The sequence below is a fragment of the Ictalurus furcatus genome, chromosome 17 (assembly GCF_023375685.1).
Source record: "Ictalurus furcatus strain D&B chromosome 17, Billie_1.0, whole genome shotgun sequence".
NCBI classification, from domain to species: Eukaryota; Metazoa; Chordata; class Actinopteri; order Siluriformes; family Ictaluridae; genus Ictalurus; species Ictalurus furcatus.
The window spans coordinates 11,250,891-11,266,736 of NC_071271.1; the positions used below are offsets into that span (position 1 = coordinate 11,250,891).

Sequence of the window (15,846 nt, forward strand, 5' to 3'; positions counted from 1 at the left end):
GTATGCAAGTATTATGTATGTATGTATGTATGTATGTATGTATGTGTGTGTGTGTATATATATATTTTAATACTAAATAACATTCAGAACATGTAAATATCAATGTCAAAACACGGAAATAATTCATATCGCTATTATTTCAGTAGCATCAATGCAATTTTGCCTAGGGCCCCCAAATCGCAAAATCCACCCATGCAGTCCTGTTAATGTGGACTCAAAAAGGAATTATCAGCACATGACTTCAGTGTTTTTGGTATTCATGATACATGTGAACTCAAAAAAAGGACTCATAGACAAACTCTCACACCACTTGTTTGTTGACATAACAACTTCTTCAGAATTCAAAGATGGATAACATCAATCAATATGGTTCAAAAACAGAATTGCAGTTAAATACCAGAAGCGCCTGGAGAAAATAAAGCAATGGGGAGAGGGAATTTTTGTAGCAGATCCATCAAAACCAACTACTTATTCATGCCATAGACCTATTTGTGATTCTTATGTAAAAGAGTTGCAGACCAAATATATGCATACACTACATACAACACACTTTATTACAAAAGCAATACACTGTACAGGAACTATTGTTCACATTATTATTGTTACTACCGCTGCCTAACTATGTAACCTCAACAGCATAGTTGCTAATGCCACAATGCTTCTTTAAGTCTATTAGATCATCTGTCATGTTGCTACCCAACACCACTTAACATTGATGGGGGTCCACAAGACCATAATGGCAGTCTTTAAAGTATTTCTCACTTGTTTTTTTGTTGTTGTTTTTTTTTTTTTTATCTGTGAGGTGAGAGAAAAGCACAGCTACATATGGGCAGGAAGCTTCAAATTCTTTAGCCATAAAGCAAATGCAAAGCGGACTGGGACCACTTTGTTTTCACAAGACATGAATCAAGTGGATGACAAAATGAATCTCTAGATCTGGTCTGAGCACAGTTCACTTGTGGGCTATTTTAAAGGGGCCCGAGTTCATTTGTTGTGTTCACGCAGGCAAAAAACAGACTCATCAATCTGAGACCAAGTGTGAAAACACCCATAAATAAAAAGTCTCCAAACTGTTGAACTGTGCAGCAAGACTTCAAAATGCATGGTTGTCCGGTGAGAAGTGGACGCTTGACATCCAACCAAAGTTTTATCAGGCAGGTCCTAGCCATGTTAACAATGTAAACTCATTAGTGCGATCAGGTGACTCCTTTTGTAGGCCAGCAGGAAAAGACACTGATCCTCAACATTACTACGATGTTGAATATTCAGTCTTCTGCTGTACTAATAGATTTTTGGTCTACAACATCCACATAATCCTGAAACACAAAATATGCAGGTTTATTATTTACCTGATAATGGTGCAACTGTTAAATGGTATGATTAAAAAATACTTACCGAATCATTCTCAATTATACTCTCCAAAATTCTGACCAGGTCAGTAAAGGAGGGTCTGGCTGTATAAGGCTCCACCCAGCAGTCCTTCATTATCTGCAGTCTGTATATGAAAGTTTCAGCTCAGTGTCTATATTCAAATGCAGTGTTTCCTAATGCTCATCCTCGAGTACTCTTGCATACCAAAGTTCAGGTCAGTGCTTCTCAAACTCTCACAATACAGGGATAGAGCAAAAATGTGGACTGTCTGAAGTGCCTGAGAAGTGATTTGAGAACCACTGTCCATCCATTCATTATCTATACAGCTTATCCTACGCACGGTTGTGGGAGGCCTGGAGCCTATCCCAGGGAACTCGGTGCACGAGGCAGGGGACACCAGCCCACACACATTCACACACAATAGAGATGCCAATCAGCCCACAACACATGTCTTTGGACTGGAGGAGGAAACCCAAGAAGCAAGGGGAGAACATGCAAGCACCTTGCGTTGAATTGAACTCCCAACCCTAGAGGTGCGAGGCAAACGTGCTAACCACTAAACCACCTGTTTAGTGCAAAGGTTACTGCCAGGCCAAGACTACAAAATAATTTCTTACAGATCAAAAAGTCTTAGATGTACAACACCTACAACTCCTGACAGAAGTGCTGTTAATACACAGTCTATGAATTACCCTGGTGCACAGAGCTTATTTCTTGTAGCCCAACAGCCAAATAAAGAGAGAATAATGTTGATGCTCACATCTCTGGACGGCAGCTGTCAGGTCCTACGTTTCTGGTTCCAGCACAAATGTGATACACTACTTGATCTGAAGTCTCCAAATTGGGATAGGGCAGACTACCTGTAAAGAGCACAATAAAAACCATTTTTATTTTACTCTACTTTCCTGCAGAGTTTTGAATTGGATGTCAGCATATGGATGATCTAATCTGTAGGCCTGTTATGTGATATTGTGCTGAGCTTACCAAATGTCTGCATTTCCCATAACACGATACCAAAAGCCCACACATCTCCCTTGAAGCTGTAGTAGCTGTTGCGGAAATATTCAGGAGGATACCAGCGCAAGGGCACTCGTTCCTAAGGACAGTAACATTTAAACCACCGGAGGATTTACGTAATATAAGGATTTATGTAATATAATACAATGGCTAACCCTGTGGTGCTTTTTCCTGGTGCTGCGTCTACTTCTCATACGCGTCAAGTCTCTGGCCAGACCAAATTCAGCTACTTTGATTTCCCAGGGGAAACGGCTCACCAGAATATTCCTTAAAGCAAGGTCACAGTGTACCACCTGCAGATTACAAGGAAGAATCTCAGTCATAATACGCGTCCGTTAGGTGTGTTTTTCACTGAAGTGAAAAAAAAACTATACTTTTCCCAAGCAAGTTACTCAGTCACGTCCCTGTCGCACTGCAGAGACTGTTATATAAAATGACATTAAACAAAGTGACACAAACTTCTGCCGTGGATGATGTTTCAGCACATGGCTAAAGTACAGAAGCAAGGCAAACTAATAATAAACTTGTTTTTCTTCATTGCTTTTGCTTTGTTGCACAAATGTGACATTAAAAATAATGTAGTTTTTTCAACCTGCTGCACGCACAAGGCACAATTTCATGCTGCATGTACAAACACTTCTGCAGCTACTTTTTTCCATCTAAATAATATAATAAAGTCATGTCTTTTTCATCAAAAAGGTATTGCAGAAAATTGTTCTATGCATTTGTTGAAAGCATGCAAGACTACTGTACACATTATCCTTTACAAAAAGCAAAAGAAGCATACATAACTTCTGCTTTAAATGAATTGCACGTATCACCAGCTTTTAAAGTTCTTTCTGTAATGCATCTTTTCATTTGTTAAAAATGGTGTGAGTGTAATCTCTGGTGTTTCACTGAAACATAAGAGATACCATTTTGGAGCGCAAGTGTTCCATGGCCAGAGCGATGTGATAGGAGGCGATGGCGAAAAGGTTCTGGATCTCAGGGTCAGCACTCAGCTTGTCATGATGTGTCTGCACAAAGCTGCGCAGGGTCCCGTAACTCACAAACTCCATGATCAACAAGAAGGGCTCTGCAAATACAACCAGCAAGTTAATGTAATGATCCTATTGAAGCAGGTTTTATTTTAGTGTTCTTTTAATAACAAACCACTTTCATTCTAAACATGACATAATTCAACACAACAATGAGGCATGGATTTGATTAGATTGATCAGATTTATTTGGTAAGCTAAAAACAGACCACATCTGATGAAGCGCTTACCCTCAGCAGCGTTCCAGTCCAGCAGCTGAAGCACATTCTTATGATATACCAGCTTCCTCATAATAGACACTTCAGTCTCAATTTGCTTTGAAGTGACTCCTAATAGAAAACGAGAAAAGAAAACACTGCATTCCAGCATAACAACCTTATCCCATCTGTGAAACTTGGTGATGGTAGTATCATAGTTTGGGCCTGTTTTGCTGTATCTGGGCCAGGACGGCTTGCCATCATTGATGGAACATGAATTCTGAATTATACCAGCAAACTCTAAAGGAAAATATCAGAACATCTGTTCATGAACTGAATCTCAAGAGAAAACAACCCTAAGTACACAAATCGTCCTGCCAAAGAATGGTTAAAGAAAAATAAAGTTAATGTTTTGGAATGGCCAAGTCAATGTCCTGATTTTAATCCAATAGAAATGTTGTGGAAGGACCTGAAGCAAGCAGTTCACGTGAGGAAACCCACCAACATCCCAGAGTTGAAGCTGTTCTGTACTGAGGAATGGACTAAAATTCCTCCAAGCCGACGTGCAGGACTGAACAACAGTTACCCCAAATGTTTACTTGCAGTTATTGCTGCACAAGCGGGTGACACCAGATACTGAAAGCAAAGGTTCACATACCTTTGCCACTCACAGAGATGCAATATTGGATCATTTTCCTTAATAAATAAATGACAATGTATAATGTTTTTTGTTTCATTTCTTTAATTGGGGTGTCTTTAGAGATGTTTTTTTTTTTTAAAAAAAAAACCTTTTCCAGCACGATGAGCCTCAACAACTCTTTTTCTGAGGTCCTCAGAAATCTCCTATGTTCATACCATGATACACTTCTACAAACATGTGTTGTAAAGACTCTGATAGATCCCTGTTCTTTAAATAAAACAGGATGCTCACTCACACCTGTCTTCCCATTGATTGAAAACACCTGCCTCTAATTTCACTTTCAAATTAACTGCTAACCCTAGAGGTTCACATACTTTTGCCACTAACAGAGATGTAATATTGGATCATTTTCCCCAATAAATAAATGACAACGTATAATATGTCTCATTCACTTAATTGGGTTCACTGTGTCTACTTTTAAGATTTGTGTGAAAATCCGATGACGTTTTAGATCATATTTATGCAGAAAAATAAAAAAGTCTAAAGGGTTCACAAACTTTCAAGCACCACTGTATATCATCAGCATTAACTTGAGTGAAAAATAGAATCTTAGAAATATTTGCATGAATTTCATTTAAAGCCCCTTTTGCTTTAATGACAGTGTGAACTCGAGTTGGCATGGACTCCATGAGTTTGTGAAAAATATAATGATCCGTGTTTGATCAAATCCATCGGATCGTCGGCCGAACCCATGTTTTTATGGAAGAGATTAGACATGAGGAAAATCTGACCTTTTGTATAAATGAGTTAACATGGTCAATGTGACAAATTTGCTTAAATTGAAATAGTGACCTAGAAAGAGTCAATATATAGTAAATATATTGAGTATCCCCCCAGATTTTTAACATGGTCTCAAAACATTTGGACCCCACTGTATGCAGATGTTATACTAGAATTTTACAGCATTGTAATAATGTTTTCTCAAATAAATAATGAAAAATACCTCTAGAGAGTGTCCTCACAATAAAAAAAAAACAATAATTGTAACATCATACCAAGGCTAGATTTCTGGTATTGTTTTAAAAAGTAATTATATTCACCTGTAGTGTAAGCTCATGCTTGGCAATAGTAGGGTTAATAAACTCAGAGTCAGTGCATGGAGAGAAGGTTTTGTCTGTGCATTACCTTCTTTTGCAATCTTGCAAGTGACAAGTGAGTGACCTTTGCAGGTTCCCCGCAACATCCTTGCTTTGTAGAACGCGCCTTCCCTCCCAGCCTTGATCAGCTGCATCAGGTTCAGGTCTGTCCTCGTAACCCGTGGGCTCTGAAGACACGACATTGTGCAGATGTTATGTTTAGCTCTCTATTGTTTTTATATTTTAAATAATAAGTTAATACTTGTTTTCTTTCATCAACCTGGTGGTGTCTATCTAGGATATAAAAATGAAAACATACTTCTAATCATGAATTGATTGAATTGTGATGCTCTGAACCTGTTGTGATGGTTTCCACAGTAATCGAACACTCTGTCTGCTTTTCTGTGTTTGTAGGCGTGTTTCTTCCGAATTGCCTAATGGTGGCATCACCAACACTGATTGAGGAGAGATGGGAGACAGGGGAGTGGAGTCTTGGGGAGGAGCGGTCATGGACTTTCCCTGTCTAAGGTGCCGTATGGTCTTATTCAGCGATTGATATCTGAAATATAAGGAATAAAGACTGTATCTAATCAAAAAATTTTTGGGGTATATTAGAAAAATAGTACATTATTTGGCCATTAGATCTGAATTGATCTAATAATTGAGTTGGTAAAACTGTTGAGAAAACTGTCTAAAAATACTCATTCATTTTACTTTTTGAACCACAGGATGCCAAAGAAAAGCATGGTGAGTATGGCGAGAACAGAGATGCCAATGAGACTGTAGTGGATACTGTCCAGACTATCAGCATCTGTAACAACAAACAGAATGCAAGAGGATACACAACGAAGCATGACAGGAAATCAAACTAGGCCACATACTAACACAGAGTTTCATCGACACACTTCAGTAAACTGGTAACTCACTGTCATAGGGAGTATATAGAGTGCACCAAATGTGTTAGGAAAATGGCTATTTTACTCAGTTTCTTGCTGTTTTGAATACATTTGAGAATGGAGAAATCATTATAAGTTGTATTTTCAGTTGAATTTGGGGAAACTACTTGAAGCATTTTTGTGTTGAACTATTTCAATTGCTTTTGTTTGATTTGTTCATTACAAACAGCTGCAAGTCTGTAAATTTTGCCAATAAACCTGATTTGTAATGGGGGTTGAATAATTTTGATTGCAACTGTAGATATAATATAGATGTAGATATCAATGACATTTATTTATGCTCATGTATTCATGACATGGCGGTGCAGCGAGTGGTGCTGCCACCTCACAGCTCCAGGGTCCCAGTTCAATCCTGAGTGGGTTTCCTCTGGGTTGTTCCTATGCTAAATTGGCCCTAGGTGTGAAGAAGTGTATGAATGTGTGTGTACAGTGATGGACTAGCATCCTATCCAGGGTATATTCCTATATTCCTGCTTGATCAGGATAAAGTGGTCTATAAGTTTAGTGTTAGGTCCTCTAATCTCACATAAATTCTCCATCATACAAAAGCAACCAGTTAGCCATGAAACTGGCCAAGTTGCTGCGGCTTTATTCAAAATTTGTGAAGCAACTTGCTTCTTTTTGTGTTTTTTTTTTTTTTTTTGCAGAAAACTATTTGAATTGGCAAAATCGCAATTGTACCAAATTGTTTTGCATGGTCTTTGACAGTGATGTTTATTGGTAAATGAGAGCTTTTAGCTGTACTCATGTTCGACTCGTGTGAATTGAAGAGGGATTTGGCTGAATGCGCGTTGTGCTGACGTCCCATGACGTGTCTAGGCCCAAATCTGCGGAAAATCTGCGGTAATTTGAAACATTGAAAACTTCTCCGAATACTGTGGAGTTTGCTTGATTTTGCATTCATTTCCACAACTGCAAAATCGCAAAACCCTGGAGAGATGTTTTGTGCCTTACTTATCTCTTGACTTTCAGCTGTGCTGAGAATGTACACTTTAATTTGGCAACATTTTGGTATTTTCTGCTCATTTCTGTTTCATAATTACGTATGATAATTATTGAAGAAAATGATTCCATAATTGCTCCTTACTAGAAACATATTACACGTATAGTTAAGTCATTTAAAAGATTATAACAAATTACAGAACTGTGCAAAAGTCTTAGGAACACTTTGTTTACTACATTTATTTTTTTTTTTAAATAAATTGATTTATTTTATGATTGTTGAATCAGCACAAAAACATTTTATATTTCCAAACATTACTTTTTCGACAAAAAAAGTTAACTATTACAGGAAAAAAAGTTTACATGTCAGTAAAGAAAGCAACATAGTACGTAACCGACCACTTTTTTTAAAAAAACAAAACAAAACAAAAAAAAATAGAACGCTGCTGGGGTTTGCAAAAGCAAGTGCGACAGTCAAAAACTTTGGCAGATTCACAAAGATGCTCAGTAAAACTTACCAGCTACTGTAATTTCAGCTTGCTAATAAAACTTCATAAAATGTACCCGGGACTATTTTTTTTAACCAAAAGGGCTTTCATACAAAATGCTAAAAACTTTTTTAGTTCATTATTGTGTACCGCTCTTTGAAAGACTTTTGCACAGTACTGTATGTATAAATATTCTCTGCATAAGCTGTGGATGACGGAGTTTCAGTGGAGTTAGTCACAGGGTTAATTTCAGTCAAATGGCCAGAATTAAAACATTACACTATTTATAGCAGTCCCTCCCTTTGCATGTTCATCTTTAATTTACACTGCTTGAACATATGCCAGAAATTCATCCTGTCAGAATAACAGCTTGTATATAGGCTGTTATATGCGGAGTGTGACCTGTTATACACTTACTTGAGTTTGTTGAATTGGACATATTGTTTCACCTAAGTGGATGAGTATGGCAGCTCCATGCATTCCTTGTGTAAGTCTGAATAACTGTCAGCAGCACTAAAATAAAAAGAGAACTTGGCATGAGAGTCACAGTACAGTATGTTTCTCATTTCTGAACTCCACACAAACAAGTAATGGAGTAACTAAAAAAGAAGGTATGAAATAAAAAAATAAAAAAAACTTCTAAAAGCCCATTATAAGGGAATGTAAATGAAGACTGTAGCTTGAAAACCTGAGGAATGTGAAACTGTCATTTTTATGCAGTAGAGGAGAGATGAATAATGGGGTAGCATGTTCATCCATTATTGAATCTTTTACAAATAAACTACAAAAATTTTGAGCAAGCCAGCTGACTCTAGCTTTGCAGTTCAAGCAACACAAAAATGGTTTTCTGCAGAAGAAAAATGCAGCCTATATTTATGTGGTTTATTTTAAAGTAACTAATGTTTTACTGTAGGCAACATTAAAATGTTTCTCATTTGTTAGACAAAAATTTTTGTGTTTCTAAAGCAATGTAAAGTTTGTGTGCTAAATGGTATACAAGAGTTAGGTTTTTTTTTTGTGTGTGTGTGTGAAATAATATCTTTTCCCACTTGGTTCAGTTCTTTACACATTTAAACGATTTTCAAGCACATGAAGATGTTCTTTGACTGGTATTTAGCATTGTGTGATTTAATGGACACTTCATATTCTCATAAAAGTTGTTTTACCTTTGGAAAGAAGTGCAATTTTATCAAAAAAACTAAACAAAACAAAACATAAAAAATGTCAGACAAGGATGTCCTGATTATTCAGTATTGACACCAAGAGGTGTAATTTTACCTTGATCAATTTCGGTCAAGACCCCTAAGGTTTGGTGTTCCAGGGTTCAATTTGTTTTTTTAATTGCGTATAGGTGTAGTGTTCACATCTGTAAAAACAAACTTAACTAAAGAAAACCTTCATTTGGTCCACACCAAACCACATAAATGTAAAAGCGTTAACTGCATTAGCCTTTAGCGTTAGCCCTTAAGCTATATACCAGGACCGTGGCAAAAGACAAAAATGGGTTGCGTCCAAAGCCATGACCATCTGATTCAAAATAAAAAGAAGCAGTTTTTAAAGTTTATAATTATGCAGTGAATAAAAAGCCAAATCAAATGAATTAATTGTTCATTAATGTGGATGAAAAAAATGATAGTGTGAGAGTTTATTTTTCTTCTTAATTAAAGAAAAAAAAAAAACGGCTAACTTCTCTGACTCCTAGTCAATATATTGGTAGGTCTTGACAATTTTAAGTTCCTTCTGGAAATAAATAATAATAAATGCATGTTAACCTTTTGCAAGTTTTCCACATGCTATACCACCAAACATTTTCTTTCCAAATATGAAAAGCACTAAATAGTCAACGCACAAAAATAAAGAAACTTAATTGAATTTTATCATTTTTATTAAGAGAACTGTCAATTTTTATTTTTTTTTACAAAGCTAAAAACAACACAAGTGACCTCAATTTACAATTTTTTTTTTTTGACGAAACCTAAAACTGTTTCAGCTTCCTTTTGACACCAATGAATGTAGAGACAAACAAGAGAAAGTATAAAAGTCTTTTTAAAAGAAACAAAAAGGAACCACTTACCTTCATTTCAAGCCGGAAGTGTTGGCGTGTGTCTTTAAAGTGTGATAAAGTCCACTTGACCTTGTGATGTACTGCTACAATGAGAGCGCATGGAAGCCGCCTTCAGCCAGGTGCTCTTCAGAACGCAGAGCAGCAAATGTGGGTAAAGCATCACAAAGCACTAGTGCAGAGTGTAGTCTGAGATCTGAGATGCTTCATACACTTCCTTCCTTCCTTCCTTCCCTCCCTCCCTCCTTCTGTCTTGCACAGATCGAGATTAGGGCTGCTTTATTTGAGCATTAAAATTTACAAGACAAAGACTTTATTAATAGACACAGCATACGGTGCTTGTATGGTTTGCTTTGGTTTGATCTCAGGGAAGATGAGCAGCATTCAGAACATGACCGATGTTGTGGTTTCCTCTCCTTGCCTACAGCCCCTGCTGCTCTCTGCAAACCCAGTACAAACATGCAAACAATAGAGCACCCAACAGTTTGCACACAATAAAAAAAAACAACAACAAAAAAACCCAACAAAGCCAAAAGTTCTTCAATTGCATTGTCTGAATTTAATTGGCTGCTCAAATAATTGTTACAGATCAACAGTATCACTCAATATACAACCACATTTTTAGTTAATTTTCAAATACATCTTTTTTTTTATAGGTGTATTTACAAAACGTCTGTACATTTGATGTCAGTGCAATGTCATTGTACTCTTTAAACACTGTACAAAATAAAGCTCATCAAATGAATACATCTCTGATGATTAACAAAATCGAGATATCAGTAGTTGATCGCACTACTTGCCAATCAATCATGTTTCTTGGAGTATTAATAAATTATCCCTGTATCAAAAAAAACTCCAAAAATCTTTAAAAGTGATGAGTGTATTTGCAGCCTCAAAAGACTAAGAAGCTATGAGAGGAAGATTCCAGTTCATCTAAAATGAGCAAGCCACTCAATTCCAAGTCAACGCAGGTTTGAAATGGAGAGAAATGATTTATAGTTTTAATCGAATCAGACATTTTCTTGATAGCTGTTATTGAAGAAATTTGCAATTTGAAGTGACTGTAAATGTTGCTTAAGCTATTCAAATGTTCAGTCACATCATATGACCAATAAATAACACTTTCCCATTTCTGACAAGCGTTCCTTTCTGGCAAAAGTACATAAATATCCATAATAAGGAAAAAGAAAGTAGAAAGTAGAGCAGCAAAACGGTACAGAACAACATGTAGCTCTTTCCCAATGAAGGATCCGATGCATTCCATAACGAATTAGAAGCCATGGAAGGAAAGCAAATTACTCACTGTATCATATCCATTCACAGTGTTAAAATGGCTCTCTAATGAAGAGTTGCTACTATCCTGGCATTATAAGACACACGACTTTAAGCAGGTCACATGGACACCGCTTCTTTTTAGCACAGGGCCGTCATGAGGTTTAGGCGTTCTTTCCGAGAAAGAACTTTCTACGCAACAACATACCACCTGTTAAAGACTTTGGCTTGATAATATGAACCTCTCCTATGAGCATACACTGATCAGATATGCATGCATTTGGCTACCATTTACTCTACCACTAACAAAGAGTTATTTGAATGAGGAATGACAAATAAAGTGACAACAGAAAGAACGTCCAAGAACCTGTAATGGAGTCACAAAATGCTCATGGTGGAGGAAAAGTGTTACGAGGAGCAGACTGTTGACTGCCCAGAGACAAGCCAATGTTTGGATAAGATAGATCCATGGTATTAAAATAAATATCTCAGAAAAATAAAATATTGTCAACTTAAAACTTGTCTAAGAGACATACTGGCTTTTTGAAAGACATTGGCACAAGACCTGAAAACAAACTTAAGCTTAAAATATAAATCAAAATATAGCCACGGCAAATCAATGTTTTTTTTGGGGGGTGTTGCTCACTGGAATGCAGTTTTTTTGAAACCAGATTTCATTATCTAGTGTGAAAAAAACTTTACAGGCACATTTTAGTGAGCCGTATAACGTGTAATACTGTCTTACAATCTTTCCATTAACAATCAGCCGATAAACTGCAAATAAAAAAAAAAAATTAAAAAGGGAGGTAGTGTATGCTGAGGAAATGTCTGCTGAGGAACAAAAAGGACAAAAAGTCTGTTGGACTTGCATTACAGAACTGAACATTGCACTTACCCAATAGAAACCTCTCCAGTAGAACTGATGGATAAAGTTGGTACTGAGTTAATGTGTTTGGCCAGAAAAAAGAAAAAGCTCTGTATATGATTTTATCATATAAATATAAAAATATAAAACAAGTTTATGGAAGATGAGAGTGCCCCTTCTCCTTAAGAAAACCTCATGGAAAGATAAATACATAAATATCGTTTCCCATAGGTACGAGATGCTGAAGATTTGGACCGAGTCACAATTAATCACAATAATTTCAAAGAAATTGTTTTTGTTTTTTTTTGGTTCAGGACCCATTTTGTTCAGTTGGCAATATTCACAAGCTACACAATTCTCTCTTATTTGTTTATTTTCTCTCAAACTCTTTCAGCCATTTGATTGCTAAAACACCAGTAAGTGTTTCTGAAACAGGGGGAAGCAGCAGAGGTTGAGATTCCTCAGTCTCGAGCTGAACGTTGTGCTTCGGGATCTGCAGCTCATCGGTTTCAGTCGTGCAGCTTCGCTCGGTCACGCTGTCTACATTGCACACGGGGGCAGGATACTGATGAACTCGTTAAGTGCCTTTAATGTGGAAGGGCATGGGATCACTGAAGCACACAGTACTTCTTATAGTCTGACTCAAAGTCTTCGTCCATGCTCGTAGTGTCTGCCATTTTTTTGCCATCAGTCACAGGCAGAAACTGAGAGTAGTCCACTCCTTGCTGTTCGTAAAAGAGAATGTATGCTGAATCCGTGTCAATCTCTTCAGAGTGAACCTCCTGGAAACGAGACAGAGGCAGCAAAGGCAAGCTATTTATCATCAGGTACATTAACATTTAAATACTTAAACATACAAAGGCGATTTATTTCTCATTTGACCAACAGTCAGATAATGTCCAAAACATTTTTAACCAATAATCTTTATAATCTTTGTATCCATCTACTCAATCTGGGACACAATATATGTATATATGGGCTACACTTTACAGCCATCAACACCCCAGTAATTATAGTACTGGCTTGGATAAAAGCACCAAGTAAATCTGCTCATCTGGACCCTGCATGGACTTTGTTTTAGCTAGATTTTCCATGATCCTTAGCATACTGTTAAACAACTAACTCCTTTTTTCTATTCAAAAAGTGGCCTTTTCCATTTTAGTTTAGTTCCAGAAGACAATGGTGTACTGTTGCTCAGAGATGTGACAAAACCACAAAACTAATCTTTTTTTGCCCACTGATCCAATGTTGCCTCAGAAGCTAGAGTGTAATGAAACCAAAAAACGCTTGAGGCTTAAAAACAGATTACTTCAAGGACTACACTAACCCTCAAAAGTTTAGACACTCATTCTTTATTCTCCCTCCCCCCCCCCCCCCCCCCCCCACATTACAGAATAATCATAAAGTCAAAACTCTGGAGTAACACAAGTGGAACTATGGGAATTCTGTTGTGATAAAAATCCAAAATAAATCAAAATAATTTAATATTTTAGCATCTTCAAAGTACACCCCTTTTCACCTAGAATTTCAGAAATGTATTCTGGGCAGTTTCTCAAGCGATTTCTTGAGGAATTTCCCTGAGATGCTTTTTAAACAGTACTAAAGGAGTTCACACCTACACTGGACTCGTATTGGCTGCTTTTCAGAATATTTCGGAATACATGTGTCATCCTTTTAAAAAAATATTTTTTTTTGTAAATGAAATGTTAGTTATCTAATGAAAGAAATGAGTATGTCGGCACGATTATATTTTTGTCTACAACACCGATTTCACACATTTAATCACACACCTTCAGATAAAAAGATCTTTAAGATCATGAGAAACATTTCAGTCAAGTGTCTCTAAACTTTTGACCGGTAGTGTGTGACATATGCTAATATACAGACAGCTGACAAATTAAAGGAAAAATCAACATAAAGTGTTTTAGTAAACATGAGCCACCAGAACCGCTTCTGTGTGCCTTGGGATAGATTCTACAAGAGTCGTGAACACCATTCTTACAAAATATATCTCCTCAATTGGTGATTAGATGATGGCTAAACAGCTTGGTCCAAAATCTCCCACAGGTGTTCAACTGTGTTCACACGTGGTGAATGCAAATACCATTTCGGATCAACATTTCAGCCAGTTGCTGTGCTGTAGCTATGCACGCTCCGGTGTGTGTTAAACTTCTGTAAGGTTATAACTACCACAGCGCCGGAGTGAAAAGATTATTAATCAAATGAGATTTATGTGATCAAAGTTTCAGTGCATGTCTATAATAAAGTGACACAGATATTTGCATGTTATAATTACTAAACCAGTGGATTATAGCACAGAAATGAATGCTGCACATGAAAGCAGAGCCTGATGTAAGACGACACAAGTGTCACGCAAACACTTGCAGTGCAAAATGGCCTTAATCTGCAAAGCTGTGGTACATGATGTGTGTACACTGTAGTTTAATCATTTTAATGAAGTTGGATTAAACCTTACAGCAAACATATTATCTCGCTTTTAACCTGTGAGCTTCAAATTTGCCTGCCCACTCCCAGCTGTGTGAGAGTAAAATCCACCCACTCCCAAGACTTCATTAGTCCTAATACACATCACTAACTTGCACACCAGGTCAGGGCTTCTCTCTGCATCAAACTATTGCCAGATAAGACATGAATATGACGATAGTGATTTCAAACACTGATGCTTCAAATGCTTAACCAGATGAAGGTGAGAATAACTCGGAATAAGTCCGAATATTGATTTACAGTGGCACTTCCATGCAAGGGGACAGCAAAATGCCCTCATCATAATAACAGAGCCACTGTTTTTCCTTTCATTTGTTGAAATAATCATCTAGCCCTTTATACTCATCACACACCCACCGCTACACACCCACCCACCTTAACATCCTTTTTTATCCTTCAAGAGAATGAGTGGGGAGCATTACAAATCAACGATGGATATAGTCTTTAATCTTTAATATAAATATTTGCTGACATATAAGGACGTTTTACCTTGCAGCTGCTGTCGTTATAACAGTACCATTTATCATTGGGGTTTTTCGCGTAGGTCACATAGTGGCCCCCTCCCATGATTCCTGAATGGCACTAAGAAAAGAAAACAAAACATTTGACTGGGCAAAAATCTTCATAATACTGTGATGGAACATACATTTTATAATGAAATACTTTCAAAACATGTCAGCTGTGGATGTATCCAAATCTCCATTTAACAATAAATATTGACCTGCCCCTTCCACCCCACACACACACGTATACCAGAAGCACTAAAATGAATTCTGAATGTTTTAAGTAGACAGGGAAGACCTACCGAGATTGCATATAAATTGTACACTGGCTCAAGACAGACTTCATCTCCATGATGAGAGGTGTTGTCTAGCTCTGTGCTGGCGTCTGAGTGCCCATTGATTTGGCTGTTGTCCTGGCTCAGCCCATTCACCATGATGACATCACAGTCAGTACTGGAGGGAACCAATGTCCAGGAAGAGTCGTGTGTGTTGGGCTCTAGAGTAGCTCCTGCCACCTGAGGCTCCGCCTCTGTTACCATGCTGGGTTCTGGGCCACTTTCTTTACAGCCACTGCTGCTGTCCAGATTCTCTTTGCTGTTGGAGAGTCGGTGTCTATTGCCGAGCTGAGGAAGACGCAGACGTCCCTGTTTCCGGCCTGTGCTCTTAGGGCTGTTATTGGGGCTGTTGCTTCTGCTCAGTGGGCTGCCTACCCTCCTAATTGAACTCGGGGTGCCTAAATGGAACGGAAGCATTTCACGTTTCACCATAACAGCTTCAAAGAAAGGTATGTTTTATTCAAACAACATTTAAACAATTAAGTCAAACATTAAAAACTTTTGGATTTTTGGTTTTGGAG

At 37.5% G+C, this 15,846-nt stretch overlaps 2 protein-coding genes across 3 annotated transcripts in view; both read right to left on the bottom strand.

The window, feature by feature from the left end:
* Positions 1-534: 534 nt before the first annotated feature.
* si:ch211-167j9.5 (fibroblast growth factor receptor homolog 1) lies at positions 535-9,947 on the bottom strand. The gene is made up of 12 exons (XM_053646333.1): positions 9,858-9,947; positions 8,201-8,296; positions 6,112-6,208; positions 5,755-5,956; positions 5,447-5,585; positions 3,655-3,753; positions 3,303-3,463; positions 2,544-2,681; positions 2,356-2,467; positions 2,132-2,231; positions 1,396-1,495; positions 535-1,316 (listed from the first exon to the last, which is right to left on the bottom strand). Exons 2-12 carry the CDS (start codon positions 8,220-8,222, stop codon positions 1,266-1,268), a joined length of 1,221 nt encoding a protein of 406 aa, XP_053502308.1. The 5' UTR covers positions 8,223-8,296; positions 9,858-9,947; the 3' UTR covers positions 535-1,265.
* Positions 9,948-12,584: 2,637 nt separating this feature from the next.
* Positions 12,585-15,846, bottom strand: part of usp32 (ubiquitin specific peptidase 32) — a 45,049-nt gene continuing 41,787 nt past the window's right edge. For both annotated transcript variants that reach the window (XM_053646331.1, XM_053646330.1), the window contains exons 32-34: positions 15,293-15,723; positions 14,977-15,069; positions 12,585-12,764 (exon numbers count right to left, since the gene is read on the bottom strand). In XM_053646331.1, the coding sequence (XP_053502306.1) occupies positions 12,591-12,764; positions 14,977-15,069; positions 15,293-15,723 (698 nt within the window). In that variant the 3' untranslated portion in view covers positions 12,585-12,590. The remainder of the gene's footprint in view (positions 12,765-14,976; positions 15,070-15,292; positions 15,724-15,846) is intronic.